This window comes from Gadus morhua, chromosome 11 (assembly GCF_902167405.1).
Source record: "Gadus morhua chromosome 11, gadMor3.0, whole genome shotgun sequence".
In the NCBI taxonomy this organism is placed as follows: Eukaryota; Metazoa; Chordata; class Actinopteri; order Gadiformes; family Gadidae; genus Gadus; species Gadus morhua.
Window position 1 is genome coordinate 5,393,394 of NC_044058.1, and position 25,880 is coordinate 5,419,273.

The window sequence follows — 25,880 nt, forward strand, 5'->3', positions numbered from 1 at the left end:
TTCCTTCTCAACCATGGCCGAGATAACCCCCACTACGAGTCTCGTTGTGGAAGTACCGGGAGTCCATAGATAATATGCATCAAATTGTGTGTCAAGATTTGGAAGATTGAAGATTTTTTTTTGCAATCTTTTAGGGTTTCCCGAAATCTTTGAGGAATATATCATGATCGACATTTTGGTCCAAGAGGAAAACATTTTCGGCATGTAAAATAAACAAAGTTTCAGAAATGTAATTGATCTTTTTGTTTATTAGAGCGCACCCTATTGGAAAATTAGCACCAAACCCTTTTGGAGACCTGCTTACAAATGTCGAAGAAACATTTTGAACTTTTGTGGAATCAGGGGCTAATCAGGGGCCTTACCAACTATAATTGGTAACAATGATATGTATGGAAAATGACTTTATAAGTATGTTGAATGTTGTGGTAAGTAACGTTATAACGTTACCGTAGGCATTAGCTCAGAGGCTGGCTTGAGCCCCTTCTCATAGTAGCATATCGTAGTAAAGCTAGATCGATATTGAAATATCCTATCAATAAATGATGTCTCTACTGGATTACTTTAACCGGAAGTAAGGGGGTAAAGGGGAAATTACGCCATTGATAGGCGACCAAATATAACGCACGCGTTGCCTAGAATAAAAATACATATTTCTATGAGTTTGAACGTAGTTGAAAGCATATGGGATAATGTAAATACACAACAACAAAATGTATAACAAAGTCATTGTAGATATTTTAATGTGGAAATGTTAAAATTAAAATTGTAAACATTAATAAATTACAGATCAAAATGTAAACTAATCGATCATTTGAAACAAAAAAAATATTTTCTATGTTTATCCATTTATAAAAAACACTGACTTAATTATAGTTATACATCTGTTAGGTACAAATAATATATCATTTTTTGTGTTGCTGAATTAGAGTATTGTCACATTAGCCATCATTTATGTAAAGCAATAACATCAGATGTGGTGCAAATTAAGTATTGACTCATCACATTAGTTAAATTTGCTGTTAATTAAAATGGTACATTCGTTACTCACATTTTTCCTCACTATTTGGTTGAAAAGTGCTAAGATGTATCATGATAATTCAAACAAATCATGTGTGCGACACAAACACACACACACACACACACACACACACACACACACACACACACACACACACACACACACACACACACACACACACACACACACACACACACATTTAAATTGGTATCTGAGGTCCATCCAGTCTTGAGACCTGATCCAGCCTGAATTACACCTGGCTGATCTTTGATTCTTGGACTCCTGTGGTAAGTGTCCTTTGAATGTCCTCCAGAATCCCTGTGCCTTCGTTGCTGACGTCAATCGGCTCGAGATGATCGATATCCTGATCATCGTCGAAGCACAAGGCTGGCCAATCCACACTCAGCTCATTCACGAAGATATGGCTGGAAAACACAGAGTGAAAAAAGCTTTGAACTATGTTCATGTTTTCAACCATTTGTGGTATTGAACTACTTGAAAATTCTATGATTTTGCAGACTGAGATTGAATCTCAGATTGAGATTTGAATCATTGGTGAATGTATACTCTTTTAATGGGTAATCAAGTATGCCTTTATTTCATCTCACACCACGAAAAAACTATATATATATATATATGCATAAATTATGATTAATAATTAATCATTAATTTAGCCCTCTGAAGTTGAATTTCTTAACTTGTCTGTTAGAGATGGAAGGAATAAATAAATACCGGTTCAAAGGCTTTCTTACATGTTAAAAATCCAGTATTCTTTATGAAGAAATGATGTGAAACAGTGGGTACATAAGGGGGCAGCATGTACCTTTAATGTTTGTAGTGGCCAAAGAAGAAGAAGTAGGAAGTAGATTTCTTGCGTAGAATGAAAAAATAAGTAAAATGTAAAAAAAATACAAAACAATACAATCCAATTTAGAAGGTTGGGTCAAATTGGTCTTAAGCAATAAGGCACAAGAGGGCATGGTTTAAGGCATTCCCGAAGCCAGTTAGGAGGTCACTGGTTAAGAGGGCCATAAGGCTGTAGTGTAAGGTCTATCCTGGGAAGAGGGCCATAGGCCCTGGCTGTAGTGTTAGGTGTTGTGGTTATAGTGTCAGTAGAGGAAGGAAGCCTTAATTTGAGGGGCAAATAGACTAAAGGCATATTTAAGTATAACTATAGGGTATAGAAGTTTCTACAACTGCCAGAAACCTCGGTGTGGTATTGGACAATCAGTTATCCTGCACTGCAAACATCACTGCGGTCGCCCGATCCTGCAGATTTGCACTTTACAACATCCGCAGAATCCGGCCCTTCCTCACAAGGGAAGCAGCTCAGCTTCTAGTCCAATCACTGGTCATCTCCCGCCTCGACTACTGCAACTCACTCCTGGCTGGACTTCCTGCCTCTGCGATTAAACCTTTGCAGCGCATCCAGAATGCGGCAGCGCGCCTCGTGTTCAACCTACCGAAGTAGTAGCTCGCATCAAATTTAAGACGATGGTACTGGCATACAAGGCAGTCGATGGAACTGCCCCTGCCTACCTCCAAGCATTGCTAAAGCCACACACCCCAGCTCGATCCCTCCGCTCAACTACCTCAGCTGGACGTCTGGAACCGCCATCGCTAAGAGCTAGCAAAGGCCGTTCAGCAAAGTCACAACTTTTCTCGGTTTTGGGACCTCAGTGGTGGAACGAGCTCCCTGCCGCTCTAAGGACCGCAGAGTCGCTCACTATCTTCCGAAAAAGACTCAAGACTCACCTGTTCAGAGTCCACCTCGACCCTCCCCCTTCTGGCCACCATTGTACACTGTATTGTATTGTATTGTATTGTATTGTATTGTATTGTATTGTATTGTATTGTATTGTATTATAGTACTTAACTGTGTAGCAACTGCAGTAGCTGCTATCATGGCTGTAACACGGGGAATTGATTAGCCTAGCGATTGTGGTACTTGCACTTGGTTCTATGAACATCCTTTCTGTACCGACAGCGATATATTGATGCACTTCTTTTGACAAATGTACTTATTGTAAGTTGCTTTGGATAAAAGCGTCTGCTAAATGCCCTAAATGTAAATGTAAATGTAAGTTTATGTTTTTTGTCTACAACACTTTCTAAGTCACTAATAACGACCAATTTGATCCAACTTTCTGTCAGAACGAGCCTGGAGACCTCCCTGATCACGTGACCTCACATTATGTTTCTCTTCATGGATCAGTTGGACCTCTAGTCGCCCATGACGACGTATTCAGGTCCGATCAGGGACTGGGTCAGAGTTGAGGACGTAACTGGCCCAATTAGGGACTGGGTCCTAGTTGATGACGTAATCAGTCCCAATAAAGGACTGTTTCGTAGATGATGACGTAACTGGGCCAATCAGGGACTGTTTCGTAGATGATGACGTAACTGGGCCAATCAGGGACTGTTTCGTAGATGATGACGTAACTGGGCCAATCAGGGACTGTTTCGTAGATGATGACGTAACTGTGCCAATCAGGGACTGTGTCGTAGTTGATGACGTAACTGGGCCAATCAGGGACTGTGTCGTAGTTGATGACGTAACTGGGCCAATCAGGGACTGTGTCGTAGTTGATGACGTAACTGGGCCAATCAGGGACTGGGTCGTAGCTGATGTCGTAACTGGGCCAATCAGGGACTGGGTCATAGTTGATGACATAATCAGGCCAATCAGGGACTGGGTCATAGTGGATGATTTTAAGGCCACGGTAACAATAACATAACAAGTAGATTCAACACAGCCATATATGCATTAATTGCTAAAATAGACTCAATAACAACTATTAAGCAAGATAAAGAGTATGCACCCACAGAGTTGTTGAAATCTTTTGACTGGAAGGCTACTCTGATTGGCTGAAGGTCTGTGAAGGCAAGTATTCAGGCCACTGAAATCGAGGTGGGCAGCAGGAGGTCCAAACTGATTCGTGTAGTGAAACAGAACGTGCAGTCACGGGATCAGGATAGTATCCATGCTATGTCAGAACATTCAGCAATTCATTTGAACATTTCAACTTTGGTTTTAATTTGCACCATGAAACCTGCTAACTTCTTCTTATTCAATTTGTTGTGTGGGAGAATTGTACTATACCCTCAGCAGGATTATAATCATTATCTGGCCTTATGCTATATGAATGATAAGTGAGGAAAGTGAGGGAAAACACCCACCCACATCTCCTGACTTCTTGAAAAGATCATCTGATATTCTGTACTAATATTCTAACAAAAACCTTTTTTCAGCGGTTTCCTGATCTCTTTCCTTGTTAGAGTTTAAGAGTTGTACTTTCGGCAACAGTTAATGTTTTTCTAGTGACCTAATTGAAAAGTGGATGCAGAAGAGGAAATGATATTATTAACAGGACAAAAATGTTCAGTAGAGTGTCACTGAACATACAGCAGTTACAGTAACACACACACGCACGCACACACACAAACAAACGCATACAAACAAACACACACACAAGCACACACACAGTTGAGTTGTGTTTGCACATTGGCAAATCAGTTGCTTGAACTTTACTTGTAATTAACATTTTCCAAGTCTCAGCGCAGACTCTACATAACATTCAAAGCATGGCTAGAATTGGATCGCCATCACGACCAGAGTGAACTATTTTGTTTACTTTTATGCTTGGGGTCAAGGGTAATGCCCTTTGTTAAGTCTGCTTTTTGCCTAATAAACGTTGTTATTTTTTCTGACAATGGTACCATGGGCCATTTGCCACTCAGATCTTTGATGAGGTGTCCCCTAATTCTTCTGAAAAGTAATGGTTTCTTTCCTACTATGGCTATATTATAGACGATACAGGTCAAGAGATTTGAGGAACAACCTGATATGAATATATCTGTGTTATATGATGCTTCTTGTATTGCTATTTTTAGATATGATGGACTGTCCCCATGAAGTTCAGCAACTGAATCCATGTTTTTTTAATTTCTCATCATATCTGCTTTGCTATAATATGAGGTTTTACTTACTTTGGAAAGTCAATGTGTAAATTGTTAGCCAGTGAAATTACTGATTCAGCAGGGTTACAAGATAATGGGTTGAACACTTCGGAAGTCACTGTATGCATGTCCAATTCTCATTAGGGAATGAGCCCCTCAAAAGGTCTGATCATAGGATGTCCCAGATTTTGGACAATTTTGTCTAGGAGTACAATATCCTTACCACAATACTATCCTGTCCCAAATCTCTGCTTGACATCATCACAATGTATTGCTTCTTGGGCCTGAATGAAGACCCTCTACCTTTATAAACAAACAGGATAACAATTTAGGGAATCAACCTCACCTGTACTTCTTGTCTTCTGCATCTCCATCGACAAGTTGTTCCCTCCATCCCTGACTGACTGTGGGCACTCTGTGTCTCATCAGCTCCACCTCCCGGTCCCCATCGCTGGGCGATGGACACAGCGACTCGGAGAACAATGGAGGAGAAGGTGGCGGGATCCATGTCCTTGTGTCCTGCACGTTCTCATTCCTTCCAGTTTGCCCTCCTTCTCTCCGGACCCTCACTTTGGCACGTTCCAAGAGCCCCTCCACGGGGGACACGTGTGCGTGTGGATGGTGGTTGAAGCGAGGAGATTGCTCCCCCATATATGTTCTCAGCACTGGGCTGGTGGAGATGGCGTGAAGCTCGTGAATGTCCGGTATGGAGGCACTCCTCTGTGCTTTGACAGATTTCCTCTTCTCTGGGAGCTCCTGGGGAAGTTCCGGCTCAGAGAAAGTCTCAGGCTCTGGAGAGACGCGGTTTTCGTACATGTTCAAGAACAGCGCCGGGTGCGTCTTCAGAAAGCCAAGCTTGAGCACTCTGTGGCTGGTGTCGTTGTTTGTGTGTCTCTGGTCAAAGTGTCCTTGGAGTTTCTGACTGGAGTCCGAGTCCGAGTTGGATGAAGAGTTGGTGGGTGGAGTTGTCCACACCATCTCTGATTCTCCAAAAACCGTCCCGTGGGTCTGGTATGCATCGACGTGTTGGCTACTATAGGGCCTTCTTCTGCGTAACTTGGGGGACTTTAATTTTCTGGAGAACCTCCCCACTTCTAGAAAAGCCACATCCGTTGAAAGGCTTTTGCCGGGGTCCGTCCATACATTATGGTCCTCCAGCTGGATATTGTACCCCGTCTTCATTGGCCTTGTTGTCCCGCCAACGGTTGATGATGGAACCTCTTCGATTGAGTTGGGGGAGTTGCTCAGTAGATGGTCTTTTTGAGGGGCGACCGGTTCAACGGTCGGATAGTCTACCTCTGGGTATTTACCGATGAAGAGATTTTTTCCATCTTTGGGTTTGCTTCTTAAATTATCTGCTGCAGAGGTCTTGTTGTGATTCCATGTGACCCTTCGCTCTTCTGACCCTAGAAACACTACCTCCACTTCTTCATCTGCCCTTTGCTTCACCTGCTTTTCAATCCACTCAGGAGTCTTGTTGTCCAAAGGTTTCTCGATGGGCTTGGTGTCAGAGGGTTGGATTCTCTGGCTGTCCAACTGTCTGCTGGTTTCAACCTCTTTCAGGGTCTTCAGCGCGGCCTGTGGAAAGAGCACAAGTTATATAATGGATCCACAAACACATCGACAATGCTGTACAAAACACACAACAGTATGGTGGTGCTGACCTTTGCCTGATGAATGGTGGAGACCCACTTGGAGCAGCTCACTGCAGTGGCCGTCACAAATATGTAGACGTTCATAGCACAGCCAAGCTCACTGACCTCCACGAGAAGAAATGAAACTGGACAAAGAAGATTGGTCAAGTATCTTATATTAGGCCGCCATTTAATCAACAGTTAATATGAAAGGCATGAAGTTGATTGTTCATTGGTGGGGACACAAGCAAGAGTTGTACCACCGAGAGTTGCATTATCAGTAACAATTATATGGACAATTCCGCCATCCCTGAATAAATGAAGGGAAATGCCTCCATGATTCCCAGCTGTGAACCCAGCCCTGGCATTACTTACAGCCGTCTTTCAGCGGCACACAGCAGGTCCTGTCCAAAGCCAGAGGAGGGCGTGCCACCTTCAGCCTCTCCACCTTCTTCTGCACTTTTGAAATGAGCAGCACATCTGAGAACAGCAGGGCCACCACCTCTTCCTGCATCAGAGCAGGAACCAATCAGTGCCTTAATGGCTACAGAGAAGAGATGGGCTTTCCCAAGCGTACCTCCAACCCTGGGAGGAAGGGGTGGCGCTCACCTTGCTGTCTTTCCCACCACGCATCTTCAGGTTCTCCTCCAGCAGAAGCTTCCGAACAAACGTGGGACCGACTCCCACCATGGGGAGTGTCAGGTCAAAGTGGCAGAACTCTCGTATATGCTGAAAAGATATGTCATGGTAAGATATGCATCGCAGAGTCCATAGTGACACACATGTGTATTGAATAAAATCATCTAGAGTTGATGAAACTTGGTTCGCCTTTCCCTTACTAATGCCAATAACATAAGCATCTAACCCTAACTGGAAACTTATGAAACCTAAAAGGTTTTACCTTGTCAATTTCCTCATTTATTCCCGGTACTTCATATCCCTCTAGTCTCTGGGCAGAGATGGAAAGGGCATGCTCTTCATCCATACACCTCAGGTAGTCATTGATGGTCTCCAGAAAACCGTTTACACTAGACAACTAGAGAGTAGGGACAATGGAAGGTAAATACATGAATGATCCATCAGCGGTCAGAGAGACTTGAACTAGATCCATTTACTTTTGTACAGAATTGTGAACTGGATCAGTTTTCTCCTATCCAGACTTTTGAACTGGATCACTCTGTTTCTATACATATATATTTTTGTTGGGCCTTTATGGTCCTGCGGAAGAGAGTTTAATGAATGAGTTGGAACAACATGGATAACAGCACCACAGGTCCGCCTTTAACCAAGAAATATTGCCTAAAGGGCTCCTAGACCGGCAGGTTAAGCCATTGATTCACCACCACATGCTTCTGTTGGGGAGGTTCTCACCATGTCCCTGATGGTCTGCTGTAGGTCAGGGTCAGGGGTGTTCTTCAGCACGGCCTTGAGCAGCAGGGGGTACTTGGTGATCCTCTGGTGGGGCTTGGCCTGCATGTCCCCCAGACGCATGCGGTTGCACTGAGGATGGGTCTCCACCCACTGCACACACAGGACCAAACAGTAGCGTTACTATGGCACATTCAGCACATTCAGTAGCAACCTCTTCCACTCTGCTCCACTGTTTAATTTTTTTTTTTAATTCTGACAAGGTATAACGAAAGATAATTGTCTTTTCTTATGACCAAAGAGACATTGATCTAGGCGGTGAGAGAATACTCTGTGTCTCAGTCACTAAGAGAATACTTTTAATGATGTACTGAGAGATGAGTGGCATATGAAAACAACCCAGAGTGACAACTCATGTCATCCACCTCTGAGTGGTTTTCTGAGCCGTTGTGAGCAGGAGCGTGAACTGTGTGGTTATAATGAAACAAAGTTGTTCTGTGTTATGAATCATCATTTGCTGCATACAAAGATGGAAAATACAGATACTTGTGTGTGTGAGTGAGTGTATTTCTGGGTGCATGTGTGTGTGTGTGTGTGTGTGTGTGTGTGTGTGTGTGTGTGTGTGTGTGTGTGTGTGTGTGTGTGTGTGTGTGTGTGTGTGTTTGTGTGCGTGCGTGCGTGCGTGTGTGTGTGTGTGTGGTGTGTGTGTGTGTGTGTGTGTGTGTGTGTGTGTGTGTGTGTGTGTGTGTGTGTGTGTGTGTGTGTGTGTGCATGCGTGTGTGTGTGTGTGTGTGTGTGTGTGTGTGTGTGTGTGTGTGTGTGTGTGTGTGTGTGTGTGTTTGTGTGAATGTACCTTCAGGTAAACAACAAAATGAGGGTTTGTGTCGATTTGCCGCTTTGCAAATTCCAACGTGTTCTCCTGCTCCCAGCAGTACGGTATGTAGCTGGAGAAACGCTCACTGAACTGAGACAAGAAAGGACAGGGAACAAACAAAGAAGGAAGGAAAGATATGGAACAAACAATTAAACAAACAAACAAAGAAGGAAAGAAGAAAAGAAAGAAAGAAGATTAATAATCCTTGCATAATTTAATTAATTAATGATATTTAACATATGCCAACAACAAATATGTTTTTTTTTCGTTTTAATGGCCAGACAGAATTCTTTTACCTGACTTTAACAAACAGAATTCTGTTACCTGACTTTGACAGACTGAATGCTATTACCTGACTGCCAGACTGAATGCTATTACCTGCAGGCAGCCCGCCTCTAAACTCCTGGGGTCAAAGGGCATCCCTGTCCATCGCACTTCTTGTAACATGGGATAGATCACTTCCTGCCAGAACTGGCGGTGAGCATTGAGGATTAAAGAGAGGTTGGAGAAGAGCGACCTGGGGGTGATCTGGGACGAGAGAAGGTATGAATGTAAACTTTAGGTTGAATGGAACCATCTGCACAACTTCACAATCATTTAAATTAAAAAGAAGAATTGCGCAACAAATTGAACAAATGAACAAATTGCGCAATTCTTCTTTTTAATTTAAATGATTGTGAAGTTGTGCAGATGGTTTTATTCACCCATCTCCGTGTTAAGCAGACGTTGTGAGTGGTAACAGTTATTTTGACATACAAATCCCACTGACCTCCAGTAGGAAACCATGCTGTTGCAGGTTGACCAGGGCAGCAATAACCAGCTATAAAACAACAAGCACACATCACACATCATCGATCAACATGTCATGTGACAATATTGCTGCTACTTTTTTTTAAACTTTTTTAACATGAGAATGTTATGGAAGATTTCACAAAACATGTCATCACAGTTTTTCTCAGTAGATAAGCAAGTTTGATCATCTGAATGATTACAATGGGTACAGAAGGCTTCCTCACATCCTTGATGACTGTCAGCTTGTTAATGTAAGTGAGCTCGGTATGAACAAACTCCCACAGCGCCTCCTGCTGGTGTCTCTGGATCTTTGACATGGACTGCAGCAGGGAACACAAGGAAAAGTCGTTAAAGGGCTCCTTCGTTACCACCAGCTGTGAGTATGATCAGCCATTACCAGCCATTTCAAAATCTGCCCTAACCTGTGACTAAATTACATCATAACCAACCAGATGTATACTGGATAGGTCAATCAACCGCCTACCCAGTGGACTGTAGCAGCTGGTAAGCTCAACCATCCTTCTTACATCTAGGTGGACCATCCCACTTGTGATGTCACTAAGGCCGATTTGAAACGGCTTGTAGCGGCTTATTACACTCACACCCGGTGGTGAAACAGGGGCCCTTTAATGAACTACTACTATATTAATTACAACATGCTTAATTATAACATACTCAAAGACCAATAGAAAATGCACAAACACACACACACACACACACACGCACACACACACACACGCACACACACGCATACACACACACACACACACAAATAGGAAGGCCTGCAGTATCTAGAGAACACTAGAGGATGACATGGGGAGGATGGAATCTAGAGGAGGTACCGAGTGGGACTTCACAATGTCCGTCCAGCTGTTCTCCAGCGTGGTACCCTGGCCGGGCCCCTCCCAGACCCACCTCAGGTCCGCAGGCACACGGTAGGCCTGCAGAGCCTGCTTCAAGGCCTCCACCTGCACCCTGTCCTGGAGGGGGGAGGACGAGGGAGGAGAGATGGAGAGGTCAGGGTGAGATGGGGGACGATATGACAGCACCTGTGCGGAGTGTGTGTGTGGTTGATGGCTTGTTTAAGCAGCATCACACTGCCCGAGTTAAGCGGATTGGGTTGTCAGACTGACTTGACTCTTGGGCTGGGTGAAGTATCCTCTCTCTATCACTTCCTGTTCTCGAGCTTATAGAAGATATTTATTAGAACAGATTCCTTCCTTACGTCTGTGTTATTGTGTGTCTGCATGTCTTACTGTCTGCCAGTGTTCAGGTGTGAGCGGGACTCTGTGGGGCGGGTACCTCAGGGGTGTGGTTCTTGTGCGTGTTAAGGTGTGAGCGGGACTGTGTGCGGGAGCGGTACCTCAGGGTGTGGTTCTCGTGTGTGTGAGCGGGACTGTGTGTGGTGGGCGGGTACCTCAGGAACGTTGTTCTTGTCAGACACACCCTGGCTGAAGAGGACCTGTTTCAGGGCGGCTCGCGGTTTACTGGCCGGAGATATCCCCTTAACCGTCGCAAAGTTGGTCACAACCTTCTGCTTGGTCCGTCTCTGGAAGACACACACAGAGGGAGTCTGTCGATATAGATATATAGCAACAGAGATGCACAGTATCACTTCACCAAGGTGTTCGTCATTCCCCATCTGGGATGAATGAAGTCTGTCTATCTTGAGGTAAAGGGCAACATTAGGCCTGCACAGCCGAGCCTATCCCACAATGCAACTGGTCAGTTTATTTTTTGACATTTAATCGAAAGTGAAAGTGAAATGAAATACATGTCATGTGATTCAGGGGCATCTAGGAGGGGTTAGACATTTTGCTGAAGAGACGCTTACAACAGGTGCAGATTGTAAACAGGACAGGGTCAGCCTCATGCTACACTGTAACAACATTAACCACGGACGGCCCCCCCATAGGCAGTGAGTGAAGTCAAGAGGAAATCCTCACATAGGCCATGGAGTGGAACTTATGCTTGACGTTTTCTGACCCCCTGTGGACAAGGAGGGGATCGGCAGTGAGGATCCCATCGACGGAGTCCATCTCGGCAGGGTCCTGATCTTTTTGCCACTCCAGCCCTCCTCCCCGGTCTGCCCACTGGGCTGCCGCTTCGTCCTGGGCTTGGCCGCTACCTTCGCCATTGTTTACATGGGATGCTTTGGAGGACAGACTGCAAACACTCACACACACACACACACACACACACACACACACACACACACACACACACACACACACACACACACGTGCGAACACACACACACACACACACACACACACACACACACACACACACACACACACACACACACACACACACACACACACACACGCAAACGCACACACACACACAAAGTTACTGATTAGAAGAAAGACCAAGGTGTAAAAAGGGCTAGGAGCAGAACAAGTTTGTGGCGGAAAGTAAATTCCAACGGTCATGGAATGTCATTGTGGGAATTCTCAACAGTGAAATACTAAATTACATAGAATTACATGAATATTTCGACCATTAAAGCTCTGTTTACAAAGGGCCTGTTGAGTGAAGGCAGGTTGAATGGGTTCGTAGGTGAAACACACTTTTACATTAGTTTAAAAACATCAATCCAGACAGGCACTTAGTCAGAAACAGAAACACAATGAAAAAATGAAATCGACAAAAGATGTAGAAACATTAGCTCTCATCTAGGTCCACAGTAGGCCCACTTTATCTTTATATTGCTAAGGCCTTTATCATAATGATGACCATAGTGACTAGTGTATCCTGAGTGACAGTAGGACAGATAGGACGTCTAAAATGAAGGAACAAATCCTACTGACACCAACAGCGTTCGGCCTAAACATCGGCAGTAAAATACAAACCATAAAAACACGGTTCAGCTTCACATGCAGTCTCACCCCCACACAGGTGTGTGTGAATGTGAGTGTGTGAGTGTGTGAGTGTGCGTGTGTGCTTGCGTGCGTGCGTGTGCGCGCGCGCGCGTGTGAGACAACCAGCAGCTCAACAACATGTGTCCATGGCTTTAAGTTACCGGGAGGAATGTATTCAGGTTCCTACACCAACGATTCTTGATTATCAGAGGGTATTATTCTCCGTCTTTGAGTACTTAGAAAAGCGCTATAAAAAACGGATCAATTATTATTATTACTATTATTATTATTATTATTATTATTATTATTATTATTATTATTATTATTATTATTATTATTATTATTATTATTCTATTATCACTTTTCGTCTAGAAAGCCTCAATAGAGATGGATCAAAGCACCCAGAGTCCCGCACCAAGCCGCCGGTTCCCCAGACACACATTTCACGTTTTCAGCAATAAAACAACAATATAAAGGCCTATCATTTAAGTATAGCCTATTTTACAATACATATACTTTTTTGATTAGACTAATCTTATTTACGACGTACCTTTGTTTTGCCGTATCCATTTTGTTTTGCGCAGTCATCTTTTGTTTCTGATAGCTGTCTCCTCCTCTGCTTTTCTGTGTGGGTGCCTCCCTCTCCCTCCTCGGTCCTTTCACCTGCACCCTCCTTACAGCCGCGACTGGCTAGACAAGAACAACTGGATCTGAGCCACTGGGAATCAGTGCAGGGCTGGGGAGGCGATAGCACGCTGCTGGGGAGGCGACAGCACGTTGTTGGGCAGACGACGGGTTTTTATAGAGATGTGATTGATTGTGTTTGATTTCCATTAATTCATGTTGATTCCCCGAAGGATATAGGAGGGAACCATTTTAGACAGTGTATACTGGTCAACACAGAGGAATTCAAGTCCGCTGTCAAACAGCGCTGATTGGTGGTGCAATTATGGACCGAAACAGCGCTCAGAGGTGACACTATGACATCAAGAACGTTTTCAATACAATAACTAACCCTAACCCTGATCAACAGATTGAGTTTGGGTTATAACAAAACAATAATGCAATTCTATAATAAAAAAAATGGATGAAATAGAATAATGAAAAATAAAAAGGACACACATACAGACTCTGAACACCATTTATCATCAGAATAATATTGTATGGTTTTATTACCCTAACCAAAAATAAGCTAAAAACAACATTTTTTTTTATCATTAATTGCCAAACTGAATCATAACAAAAAAGAATATCCTGTGCAATCCAAAAAGGGATTAAAATATACATATGAGTTCAGTTATAGTCAATGATTAAACAATTGGTTCTTCCTCATACAAGAGTAGCCCACGAGTCCTGCCAATGCCGTGGATCTATTTTAACATGTGACCCATTAGAGAAGTTCCATGACTAGGGTAAAGCAAGCCAGGGTGTGTCCAGATCTTCAGTGAGTTAGTCATGAATAATGCTTGCATAATGGGGAAAGGAATGCTTTTAAGGAGAGGGTGGGAGCCAGAGGGAGAGTAAATTGGCTGATTAAGGCAGAAATGTATCAGGTTTGTACATGTAGCTACGGAAAGCTGAAAAACGGTATGACCCTAATTTATTAATCCACGTCATTAGAAAGGCTGGATGGAACTGTTTAACAAGCTGGCCGGTCCGCTCGTCAGATCTGTGCTTTGAGTTCATCTGCTGCATTCAGTCAGAGTCTTCAGGGGGTAAGGATTGATCTTAACGTTTTCTGCGGGTCCTCAGCTGAGCTGAAATCTACAGGTCTGGTGCACTGCCCCATGAAGCTCCCTTGCTCTCCATGGAAAGAAACCCTTCAGTTAAAGTGGACAGTATCCCTGTGCTCTTTGCTCTCTTTAGCTGCCTGCCTTTATGCTCTTTGTTTGTTCTGCTCTTGATTAAAAGGACTAGCATCGGTCAATGTTCTACCAGGTTATTGGTTCACTTAGTAAGGTTGACTGTGAGTCATATTCCCCAAAGTAAAGTCATGCCTCATGGTACAAAACAACCTTGACTTTCTTTTGTGTTGCTACTATGAAACAATTAATAATGTGCTGACGTTAGTGAGGAGTCGTAGAAAAATATCATCAAAGTCCAAATTCTGGTCCTCCTGGTACATTGAAACTTGGAACTCATGGAGTCGTAGCTGACTCCACCGTGACTAACTTCAAGCTTATTACGCTATTTGTGGCTTGGTAAGGCGTGTTTGTGTGCAGATGCAAACAACGTTCCAACGTTCACAATACATGTTGTCTATTTGTGTGTGTTTGAGTGTGTGTGTGTGTGTGTGTGTGTGTGTGTGTGTGTGTGTGTGTGTGTGTGTGTGTGTGTGTGTGTGTGTGTGTGTGTGTGTGTGTGTGTGTGTGTTTGTGTGTGTGTGTGTGTGTGTGTGTGTGTGCCCTCTCCGTGGCCCACTCTAAGCTGCTCCCACCTGCCCTGACACAATGCCGTACTTTGCCTTCAGCTCCTCCAATGCCCCTCCCAGGTGCATGTCACTCAGTCTGTCCAGCAGCTGCTGCATCAGGGGGCGGTGCAACACACCGCCTCCCCGGCCCGCCTCCCCGCCCCGGGAACCCCTCTCTGCCCACACCCGTAGCATCTGGTAGTGGGCCTCCTTGCAGGTGTGGTAGTCAATTTCCGCCCGCTCGATCTCCAGGTCGGTCACGCCCAGGCAGCGCACCAGCTCCTTCACCCGGTGGGCGGGCACCAGGCTCAGCATGGAGTAGATCAGCCCCGGGACTGGAGGGAGGAGAGGCCGGGATGGGGAAGAGGAGGTGGGGAGGAGGAGGTGGAGGGAAGGCCCGGCGGGAGCGTGGTGGGGTTCAAGGGGGGCAGGGAAGAGGGAGAAGGAGAGAGAGAGTTAGTACAAAAGGGGCTCTGTGTTGGTGGCACATACCACCGGCTGGATATTGTGCATTCACTCCCTCTATCGCATGCTCAATAGGCTTGGGCACACACACCTGCACACACACATGCAAAGGCACACACACTTGAACACACACATGCATAGGCACACACTCTCTCTATCACACCCTCTCCCTCCCACACACACACATACGAACACACTGACACACAGACACAGACACAGACACAAACGTGCAACCCTCCCACACACACAGACTCAGTCGACTTAGACGCATCAGCGATAAGAACGCACTGTTGATCTCCAGGGGGACGCAGTCAGGGAGCGTGGTGTGTTCCTTCTGCTCCTTCTCCTTATCCAGGATGCAGGAAGGCTTAGCCATGTTGTCCCCCTTTCTCAAGGGATCCTCATTGTGGATCAGGATCTACAGGCCGAGGCAGGGACAGGTGTTCAGAGACAGGCTGCGATCCCCACATACATGGGCCGCGGCGTAGGGGGTTTGGGGAACTGTTTCCCCCCCCTGCTTTGTCTAGACTCTGTAGGGAGATAGCCTTTGGTCTCTTTTGTTGTACAACTAGGTCAGCTTGGTTTTGTGTCTTTAACTTCTTTGACAGTACTCAAGGCTGAAGACCCGGTTGCACATCTTGTGTTTATGTTTATTGTAAATAGCTCCTACGTTTTTTTGGCAGCTCTTCACCTGTCACTCAGTGAACATATTTTTGCCACCAGCTGCTTCTGAATCATTAATAATATTGAGTTACAATTTGCTCATGAGTTCCTCTGTCTAACATTTCACAAAGGTTTACTCCCCCAGTTTGCGCTGGACAGAGTTGCTGTGCATCATGCATCTGGACGCTGGTATTGCAGGGCACATTTGATGTAAAACCATTTGGGGCTGAGGCCAAAAGTGAGGAGGTTGTCTATGTTCCCCCATTCTTTATTTTTCAATTTGTGTTGCCCTAAGGGGGGGTGCTTTGTTGAACAACAACGAATGAATGTCTCTAAGCCGTGATGTCTCTATACTAATGATAATATAAAATGATAAACCCCTTATAATGATATAACCTTGTTTAAATCATTACTTATCAATTAAAAATTATGTATACATTCTTCTGAACGTAGAGTGAAGTGTACCATGGCTGATTCCTCATGCACGTCCTCCGGGGGGTTAACGGTCGACCTCCCCATCTGTGACCTGGTGTGGCGTTTAGTAGTCGTGTAGGTGATGAACCCTACCGCCAGCAGGAGAACTACCGCCACACACAGACTAATCATCACTACTTGAGTCAAATTTATGTCCTTGGGATTTGCTGCAAAACACAAGGGAGTACAGGTGGAACTGAATAGAGGTTTCTACAAACAATGCACACATTTGAGTTAGATCATTATTGCCCATTATGTACATAAAGTGATTATTATATGTTTACATACACACAAACACACACACACACACACACACACACACACACACACACACACACACACACACACACACACACACACACACACACACACACACACACACACACACACACACAGTTTTGCTTATCACTACTTCAAAATTATGAAGGTAAAATACTAACTTATAACAGATGATGGACAGTGAGGTTGGCAATCTTCTGTACAGCTGTTAAGGAAAATTAAGGATGATTAAGATGATGATATGGAAATATATGAACTAAAACTAATTGACGATAAAGGGTCTGTGTACAGAAACAGATTGAAAATGTATATTTTGGATTAGGATTTGGATTATCAACATGGATAATCACAAAAAATAACAAATGTAATGCAAATAATAATAAAAATATTGTTTTTAGCTTTTAACACAACAGGCCTAAGCAATTTCCTGTTTCCTGGCATGTGATTGGACAACAATCAGAAAGATGAAGCAATTTGCTAGAGGTTTCGGTTCAACTTCCCATTGTCACGACTTCCTCATCAGCAACTTGAAATACACTCATCCCAAACATGATGATACACACTTGTGTCAAGACAGATATGACACACACCCTCTCCCCTCTGCATGTATATACACTCACGTTCTACAAGGAAGACACTTGTTTTTCATTCTGTAGAAATCCCTCTCACACACACACACAGTGTCCTGTTCCAAAAAGCCTAGAGACAACAGCGAGTGAAATGCAAATGGAAATAAAATAAGGGGAACAGTACAAAAATGACCAACCAAGATTTCATCCTGACAGAAAGGATACAATTTCAATGAAGAATATTTTAAGTAATGTGTATAGGCCTACAGTGGGCTGTGATGCAGTAGCATAGCTAGCTTTCATTCATCAAATGATCTTTGCATTTTGTTAATGTACTTTCTTACCGTTAACAATAAAACTACTATACCAGAAAAAAAGGATGATGCATATTTTCTCTCTCTATGAATAAAATTACATTTTTATTTTGAAAAATGGTAATTAGTCGGTCAGACTCAATGGTCACGTTCACTCACATTTCTCTGATTGGTGTTCCCCGTGTCCACACTTTGAACACTCGAGACACTGGGAGGTGCTCGAGTCGATGACATCTTTGTAGTAGCCGTTTTTACACCTACATTTGGTGTTTTGCCTGGGAGTGCATTCGGTAACCTCTTCTTCTAAGTCTGGAAGGAATGGAATACAGCAGAGGCAGGGAAAGAAGGACGACAGAGAGGAAGAGAAAGAGAAAGACAGAAAGATAAAGGAGGAAAGAAAGAAGGGAAAAAGGGAATGAATATACTTTTCAATTAGGAAGGAGAGAAAGTTAGAACATAGAAAGAAATGTAGAAAGAAGGGCAAACAGAAAGAAATACAAAAAGTAAAGGGAAATAAAAAGAAAAGGTTAGAAGGAAAGAGAAGAGATGAAAGAATGATGAAAGAGATAGAAGAAAGAAAATGACGGGTGGAAAGAAAGATAAAAGATGGGTGCAAGGGCGGAAGAAAGAAAAAAAGGAAGAAAGAACGAAATTGAAAAATTGAAAGAAAAAAAACAAAAAACAGCCATAAACACAACAAATGAAAAACACACTAACAAAATTATGGCAACGGAGAGCAGCAGCAATGTGAAGCTGAAGGGCCGGTGGTGGGACTCACACTGGCAGGTCTGGCAGCTCCTGCAGTTGTCGCTGTAGTTTTCGTGCTCGTTGTACTGTCCCTTGGGACAGCGGGTACAACTGGTCCTATTGCCAACAGCCTCACAGTCTTTCTCCCGTTTATAGCCTGCAGGACATCACAACGGTCTGAGCCCCTTCAAGGTAATGTCAAAATAAACCTTTTTCATGCAATAATATGTAAGGGATAATGTGCAGCCAGCTGGTCATTATCACCAAAGTAACTCTGATAGGGCTATGTAGGACTTGAATCTGCTTATTGCACACAGCTACTTAGGCCAACAATAAATCAATAATGAACCAAAAAAAACATGTTTATTGTTTAAAAACCCGGTTTGTTAGATCTGATAGTTGAAATAACGTCCATAGCAACGGCCTGCTATTAGCACTGGTCTGCTTTACATAATTGCAGACCGCTGAATGCCGAGATTGACCAATCAGAATAGAATTCCAAGCGCTACACGTCCAGACCACCAATGAGAAGCACATGGTTACTATTATAATAATAAACAATATGTAGCAGTCGTAGTAGTACCGATAGTATTGGGAGTAGAAGGATGCATCCAAGTAACATCTCAGGCATACAAAGGTAGGGCATCAAAACCAATTGTTCTCTGAAACTAAAACCTGAGAACTTAAAACAACTAAGTGAAATATGTGTATAATGTGTGTTTTTGTTATTATTATTATTGTATTGCCCCCACACTGACAAGTCCCTGCCTTTGCATTATCTGGTTGGACTACTAACTGTATTGCATGGCATTGTATGAAAATAAAGTGGAAATTAATCTAATCTAATGTTGTACATTGTGTGCTAATGTTAGGTGTGTGTGGGTCTACCTGGAGGGCACCTCTGGCAGCAGATCCCATTCTTACTGAGATAGTCCCCATACGGACATTCAGAACGCTTCTCTGGAAGCCCCGAGGCCCCTGACCCTAGGACGCACTGGGGATAAGGAGAAGGGAGATGGCATGTTAAGTTTGGACTGATTAGCTGATGCACCTCACAATTATACAATAAAAAACAATAATAAAATGTACTTTTTATTGCACACTACAATTGGCTGATAAGACAGCGACATAGATTTCGAAGTACAAGGCAATAATAGTAGTTGCTTTACAACGTGTGCAGTATTGTGTGTCTTACCAAGAGCAGCAGGGCCCCGAAGATCTCCGTCGATCTCTTCCTTTTTTCTCGAAAAAAACTAAATCCTACCATTCTGTGGCAGTGGGGCTATCATTCAATCCATCTGAGATAGACGCTGTAAAGTTTGCAATTAAAAAAAAAACTTCGATGAATCTCTGTCTTTTAGGCTGGTCATCTTTACTGAACGTCCTGGGACAGGTCAGGCTGAAGGTACACACTGAGACCTGACTACACGTCCTCTGACAAAGCATCATTTATGTTGTAGCGGCAGCCGCCCTAGACTATACATTTCATATTAAATTATTTATTTGGGTTGATTTATTGAGTTGTTATTCTGTTTTCAATTTGAACGAATCTCTGCGTCCGCACGTCCCCGCGATTGACACGCATTAACGCTTTAATGTACAACTTCAGTTGTCTATCAAAGTTTGAAATATTTTAACTTCATCACCGGTCAGACCTGACGCTATTCTGAGGTAAACTGGATCATGTTTCTGTTGTCTCGGTTCACTCAGCGGTACGCCTACCTCACATGGTGACACAAACAGGGCTGATATGAGTAGGCAACCTACAACAGGAACCACAAAGTCACGGATTATGAGTTACTGTCGACTCGGCCCGGTCACACACACCGCTTACCTGGACCATCAAGTCAACGATATGTTGGTTATAGCGCATTATCCAATCCATTCGGAACCGATAAACTATTAAAGTATTAAATACTATTACAGATCCCCTCGAGAAACGCACCGCAGGCCGACCTGAGCTCGATAAGAGGCGGACTCAGCCTACGGGAAATGCTCGGCGCGTCACTGAGATTTAGAGGAAACGGGAGCCTGAAGTTAGGCAATACTTTGAGAGACTTTGGGTTTGGAGTGGACTGTCTGAGGAGTTAGGAACAGCGTGACTACCTGGTGACTCAGTGCAGAGGCTTCTTGTAATGGTAGGCCTAGTCAAGGTTTTTGGTCTTTTTTTTCGTGATAGTCTTGGAATTGTGACGTGCATAAACAACGTTTTCATTAGCCTGGTACAAGGTGTATTCACTTTTATTTAGGGTTTTACTAGCCTGGGAACTCAAGTTGTATTGCCCTCGCACGTGTCCTGTTCAGACGGGTCTCCAGCAGACATGGCGGGGGTCGGCTAATCACAGCCGTTCATCTAGGCTACTATAAGGCGGGATCTGCAGGACTACTTTTGATTCCTCTTAATATGGCGGAGTAGGCTACTGCGAACAATGATCCCATGTTGCATTCTGATGAAAAGCCCAGTGGTGGGTAGAGTACTGAAAGTCTTTGCTCAAATAAAGTCCAATTACCTCCTTAGAAATCTACTTGAGTAAAAGTAAATATTCCAATTTGAAAACCTACTTGAGTAAGAGTAAAAAAGTACATTGTTATAAAGTTAATCAAATAACAAGTTACTTTACATTTTTTATTGGAGTGCTTGGATTAGTGAAAAGGACCTAACGTGTGTGAGTGACTGAGTGAGTGAGTGAGAGAGAGAAAGAGATGCACTTTAAAACATTACTTCACAAGTTGCTTCATTGTGTGTATTGTTCATTAAACATACATAGGCCTGACAATACATACAACAACAAATTTAATTTAATTTCAAACAAATTTACACTAAAAACGTAAATTAATTTCAGCTCGGTGCATATGACAGAAGGCAAGAGTTTTGTAGGAACACACAACCAATGAAACTGGTTTGGTTAGCTGGCTTGGTTAGCTGTCCCCTCGGCTATGGAGTCGCAACAATGTTGCAACCTAGGGAGGGTGCGCGTCGGTAACGTGGTGTACGCTTGTATTAAAGTCAACAAAGAAATTATCTTTATCAAAATACTCATTTTAATGAAGGCGCAATGGAAAATGTAATTGAGAACTCATATAATAATAGGCTTTATTATTGAATACCTTATTTATAAGCGCCTTGGCCAATAATACAATTATAATTCATATAGATGAACTGCAAATCATCATCCTCATCAACATCAGCAGAGTAGTAGCAGCAGTAGTAATTATCTATAACAGTTGAAGTTATGTGTTAGTCTAAATATGAAGTTATACAACTTATCCCCCAGCACACACAAACATTCATGCACAAAAATGCACACAGGCATGCACATATACCACACATAGACCAGACTGCTTCCTCAAACAAACACACACACACACACACACACACACACACACACACACACACACACACACACACACACACACACACACACACACACACACACACATACACACACATACAAGCACACCACTTACACTGAACTTGCGTGCACATTTTTGCACACACACAAACACGCTTTAGACCACTTCCCCCCCCATACCGACACACACACACACACACACACACACACACACACACACACACACACACACACACACACACACACACACACACACACACACACACACACACAGACACACATGCTCACTTACAGACCCTAATGCACAGGCATATCCACACACATATACTACACAGTGTATTTATGTTTATGACACCCACAGACAGGCTTCCATTATTATGTGTGGGTAGGAGAGTCCAAGCCTTGCGCAAGAAGAATACATCAAAAGTCTATGTATCCGGTTGAGTGAGGCTTCATTTATTTCCTCTTATACAGCAGATTCTGGTTTCTAACCCAGGCTTGGTGTTGTTTCCCCCCAGCTGCTCTGCTCTAACATAATAGGACTGCTGGATCCAAGCTTATGATAGCAGTTAAATGCTGGGTAATGGGCGCAACAACAGCTACTGGCAGCTGGAGGGGCGATGGGGGGATGTCCGTGTGTGTGTGTGTGTGTGTGTGTGTGTGTGTGTGTGTGTGTGTGTGTGTGTGTGTGTGTGTGTGTGTGTGTGTGTGTGTGTGTGTGTGTGTGTGTGTGTGTGTGTGTGTGTAAGAGAGAGAGAGAGAGCTATGTTCAAATTTGAGTCATCATCCCTTTGAAAAGCAATATACCTTCCAGAGATACCTCATTACAGTTAAACCTTTCACAGAACAGCACCTCCTTCTCTCTGAACTATGGTAAGGGAACAATACTAACCCCTGCTAAAGGGCCCTAAACACTTACACACATTTCAAGTTATTTTTTAAGCAAACTAAGAGTTACAGAATTTAGTAGAATGTATATCAGACAACTCTTTTCTTAGTTAATGTTTTTTATTGTTTTACTTTGCTGAAGCATGGACTGCCTGTTTCTTGTGTGATTCAAACAAATCAAATCCACATAATCATTTTTTCCTTCTTCAACTTATTCTCCCTTTAATTGTTCTGCTATCACTTCTTTTTATCCTCCACTTCCTCTTCCTCCTTCTTCTTCTCCTCCTCCTCCTCCTCCCCTAAGGCCCAGCTGTCCTATTTCGTTACCATAATTTCTCTATCAAACCTCCTGCTCCTGTTCTGTGATGATTCCTTAAATTGCAGTGACAAAGAATATGCCTGGCCCATGGACACTAGTCAACGCTGCTGTTTGAGATGTCCACCAGGTGAACTCTAGACAAATAATCTAAAGTAAAGTCAGTTAGATATACATAGCTCTTAATCTCAGCTGTAATCGGAAAGGGCTGAAAATCCCTCAGGATACTTGAAGTGAAAATAGTAAATGAGCCTTATCGTATCCACTACACATGCTTGAGCTTAATGAGGCTAAATGATGCTCAATGATGCTAATTATGCTTAATGCACACCCTGATAACAAAATCTGTTATTCATCACTTTAAATACCGAATTGCTAACGAATGTGTTGCAGCAAATCAATTCGGTCTGCACTTGTCTTCGTCCCACTGATGGGTGTCTTGGGTTTCTCAGGTAAATTCCTGCTGGCACGATGTTCCTCTAGCTCCAATGAGACCGGATGTAAGTCCTGTCCTACAGGCCAGTATACAGACTCCTTCAATCTGGAGCCCAGCTGCCCCTTCTGTGACTCCTGTGACAACAGCTGTGAGTTATTGTGTGTGTGTGTGTGTGTGTGTGTGTGTGTGTGTGTGTGTGTGTGTGTGTGTGTGTGTGTGTGTGTGTGTGTGTGTGTGTGTGTGTGTGTGTGTGTGTGTGTGTGTGTGTGTGTTTGTGTCCGTGTCTGTGTGAGAACCGTTGTGCAGATGCATTACCGTAGCTGTTGCTGTCGTCAGTTAAGGTTCTCATTTCATAGAAATGCTTTCAGTGACTTACTGTTACTGAGGCAGGGGGACTGCCCCTCTGTCATCATATGACAGAGCAAGAGCCAGGGCCAGGGTGTATGCTGTTCATCTTACTAAACTGTTGAAATGATGTGGTTAACATCATGTGACATGATATACAATGGTTGTTTTGAATAAATGGTATTGAGACTGAGCAAAAAATATTTTTAAAAAGAAAAAATCCTTACTCAAATGCAGAAACAAAACAATCCATGAAAGAAAATAGACATGAGAAATGTAACAACAACGTCCTCTACCGACACTGTATTCAATTTGGCCTAGATGTCATTTTCCTTGAGCTTATCTTAACAGTTGGAAAACATTCAGCATTTGCACACCACTGTATGTGTGTGAAACGGTTGCTCGTGTGTTTCTGACTGAAGCCCGGCTGGAAGAGGAGTCCTCCTGCCAGATCATATCCAACACGAAGTGCCGCTGTCAGCTGGGATTCACCTGCAAATCAAAGGAGTGCCAGGAGTGTGAAACGATACCAAACTCAACCCCGCCAACCCCCAACCTGTGGTCGTTGGTGAACGGATGGACCCTCCTAGCGACAGGATTACTGCTGCTCGTGTTCCTGTGTTACTTCCTCCGCATCAAGATCAAGAGCGGCGCCTCTCTGTGCAAGAGCACAGGTCATGATGGTGAGTAGAGCTTTTTAAGCAAATACGTGTACACTTAGTTCCACTGTGTTCACATTGGAGGATATTGCTCGGAATTTAGAATCAATTTAAAGATATATTATTGTTTGGTGCTGTCCTTCCGGAGTGTATTTTGATTCATGCCTGTTATTTAACACACAAACACTTCCTTCCAGCAATTGAAAGTGCAGAAGAAGAAAATGAATTCCTGCCCGTCCAAGAGATGTGTGGCAAACATGAACAACAAATGGTGGACGTTTGAAGAGAGGAAGGAATGTTTGCACTGAGTGACGGGGTTTCCCACACACGCACACAAGAAAGAGCCCAGTTGCGGGTGTCACCAGCAGAGAGAGTGCCACAGAGAAACACGACCAGGGACAATTACCAAAGATCATTACCATGAGCTACACAGGAAAGGGAAGGATAGGAATTCGGGAAGGATAGGAAGGGTAGGAATTGGGGAATTGGGACAGAGGAATGTTTACTTACACACTAAGGAAGGGGCCTGGCTGCCAAAAAGTACTTGGAAACCAATCAAAGGTGTATGGGTGGTTTTTCGGTTGTCAGACAGGAAATAAAGAAACAATGGTGATGTTGAATGTGATGCTAATACAAGAAAGATAAGGAATGGATCAGATTAGAACAGAGTACAATGTCTTGGTTTACGTTATTAGTAAACATTACTTACATGCAATGTCAAATACCTTTTGTATAATTATTTGGTTCTGAGGGATGTCTCATCTACTGATAAATTGTTTTACAAAAAAATAGTAATATTTGTTAAATTGCAATCTCTTGATCATTCATTCACATTATTTTATCCCATTTTGTTTTCCTGGAGGCTCTTTCAGAGCACTGTTCAGAACCTCTTCATCCCGACCGAACCCAGAACCGGGCCACCATCCCGTGTTTGTATAGTAGCTAAAAGGTGTTTATCTTCAGGCAGAAAAACAGGTCTTTGTCGACATCTTGTGTTGGCATGATGCAATTGCAACGGTGTGGCTTGGCGTCATCTATTCGTGCTGACCTTTCAGTAGAGGGGTCTTATGTCAAAATTGAAGAATGGGCTCTTGGAATATTAACCTGTTAGTATCTCATATCGTCTCATCATATTTGTATTGCATACATATATAGTTTTTCATTTGTTTGAGTTGGCTTTATTGTTTTTATTTGGAGACTCCACCATAATGTTTAATAGCCATTGCATATTGTCTATGGAAAAGTCAATGCCATTGAATTAATATCATAGCAATATTGTTCTTTGAAAATAATAATAAAGTAAACTGAATTTATTTATGATTTATTGGTTTAGAATCCACCTCTTCATAATTCAGACATGGCCTTTCAAATTTAAAAAACATGGTTTCAAAACGAAAAAAATGAAATGCTCACCATTTCAGATTTGCTTAAAGGACAATTCCGGTATTTTGA

At 43.2% G+C, this 25,880-nt stretch overlaps 3 protein-coding genes across 9 annotated transcripts; 1 reads left to right on the top strand and 2 right to left on the bottom strand.

Moving 5' to 3' along the window:
• Positions 1–723: 723 nt before the first annotated feature.
• On the bottom strand, positions 724–13,300 carry plekhg6 (pleckstrin homology domain containing, family G (with RhoGef domain) member 6). Its single transcript, XM_030371528.1, has 15 exons — positions 13,061–13,300; positions 11,593–11,812; positions 11,064–11,195; positions 10,489–10,626; positions 9,871–9,966; positions 9,624–9,674; positions 9,233–9,382; positions 8,834–8,944; positions 7,984–8,133; positions 7,514–7,648; positions 7,222–7,341; positions 6,988–7,120; positions 6,643–6,758; positions 5,325–6,556; positions 724–1,443 (listed from the first exon to the last, which is right to left on the bottom strand). Exons 1-15 carry the CDS (start codon positions 13,096–13,098, stop codon positions 1,269–1,271), a joined length of 2,997 nt encoding a protein of 998 aa, XP_030227388.1. The 5' UTR covers positions 13,099–13,300; the 3' UTR covers positions 724–1,268.
• Positions 13,301–13,651: 351 nt separating this feature from the next.
• tnfrsf1a (tumor necrosis factor receptor superfamily, member 1a) lies at positions 13,652–20,462 on the bottom strand. Its single transcript, XM_030371534.1, has 10 exons — positions 20,266–20,462; positions 19,627–19,741; positions 19,320–19,425; positions 18,463–18,588; positions 17,844–17,993; positions 17,422–17,500; positions 16,963–17,006; positions 16,514–16,689; positions 15,674–15,803; positions 13,652–15,255 (listed from the first exon to the last, which is right to left on the bottom strand). Exons 2-10 carry the CDS (start codon positions 19,696–19,698, stop codon positions 14,933–14,935), a joined length of 1,206 nt encoding a protein of 401 aa, XP_030227394.1. The 5' UTR covers positions 19,699–19,741; positions 20,266–20,462; the 3' UTR covers positions 13,652–14,932.
• LOC115554716 (tumor necrosis factor receptor superfamily member 6) lies at positions 20,462–25,741 on the top strand. 7 transcript variants are annotated; one of them, XM_030371538.1, is made up of 5 exons: positions 20,462–20,569; positions 23,057–23,118; positions 23,441–23,572; positions 24,192–24,452; positions 24,626–25,741. In XM_030371538.1, the coding sequence occupies exons 2-5, from the start codon at positions 23,079–23,081 to the stop codon at positions 24,709–24,711; spliced, it is 519 nt and encodes a 172-aa protein (XP_030227398.1). In that variant the 5' UTR covers positions 20,462–20,569; positions 23,057–23,078; the 3' UTR covers positions 24,712–25,741. The 7 variants fall into 7 exon arrangements, with proteins under 7 accessions (XP_030227398.1, XP_030227400.1, XP_030227396.1 ...); XM_030371540.1 differs by having other exon boundaries at positions 23,507–23,572; XM_030371536.1 differs by having other exon boundaries at positions 20,489–20,569; positions 22,977–23,118.
• Positions 25,742–25,880: the final 139 nt, after the last annotated feature.

What these genes read in the sequence shown, in the direction of transcription:
- plekhg6 (XM_030371528.1), bottom strand. Translation starts at nt 13,098, where the DNA reads ATGACTGCGCAAAACAAAATGGATACGGCAAAACAAAG. An exon ending in ACATTGTGAAGTCCCACTCG is followed by an intron (nt 9,967 to 10,488) that starts GTACCTCCTCTA and finishes TCCCTGCTGCAG; the next exon opens with TCCATGTCAAAGATCCAGAG. An exon ending in TAAATGAGGAAATTGACAAG is followed by an intron (nt 7,342 to 7,513) that starts GTAAAACCTTTT and finishes ATATCTTTTCAG; the next exon opens with CATATACGAGAGTTCTGCCA.
- tnfrsf1a (XM_030371534.1), bottom strand. Translation starts at nt 19,698, where the DNA reads ATGGTAGGATTTAGTTTTTTTCGAGAAAAAAGGAAGAGATCGACGGAG. An exon ending in TCGGGGCCCTGCTGCTCTTG is followed by an intron (nt 19,426 to 19,626) that starts GTAAGACACACA and finishes CCTTATCCCCAG; the next exon opens with TGCGTCCTAGGGTCAGGGGC. An exon ending in CTGTCCATCATCTGTTATAA is followed by an intron (nt 16,690 to 16,962) that starts GTTAGTATTTTA and finishes TGTGTTTTGCAG; the next exon opens with CAAATCCCAAGGACATAAAT.
- LOC115554716 (XM_030371536.1), top strand. An exon ending in CTGTTTGAGATGTCCACCAG is followed by an intron (nt 23,119 to 23,440) that starts GTGAACTCTAGA and finishes TGGGTTTCTCAG; the next exon opens with GTAAATTCCTGCTGGCACGA. An exon ending in TGACTCCTGTGACAACAGCT is followed by an intron (nt 23,573 to 24,191) that starts GTGAGTTATTGT and finishes TTCTGACTGAAG; the next exon opens with CCCGGCTGGAAGAGGAGTCC.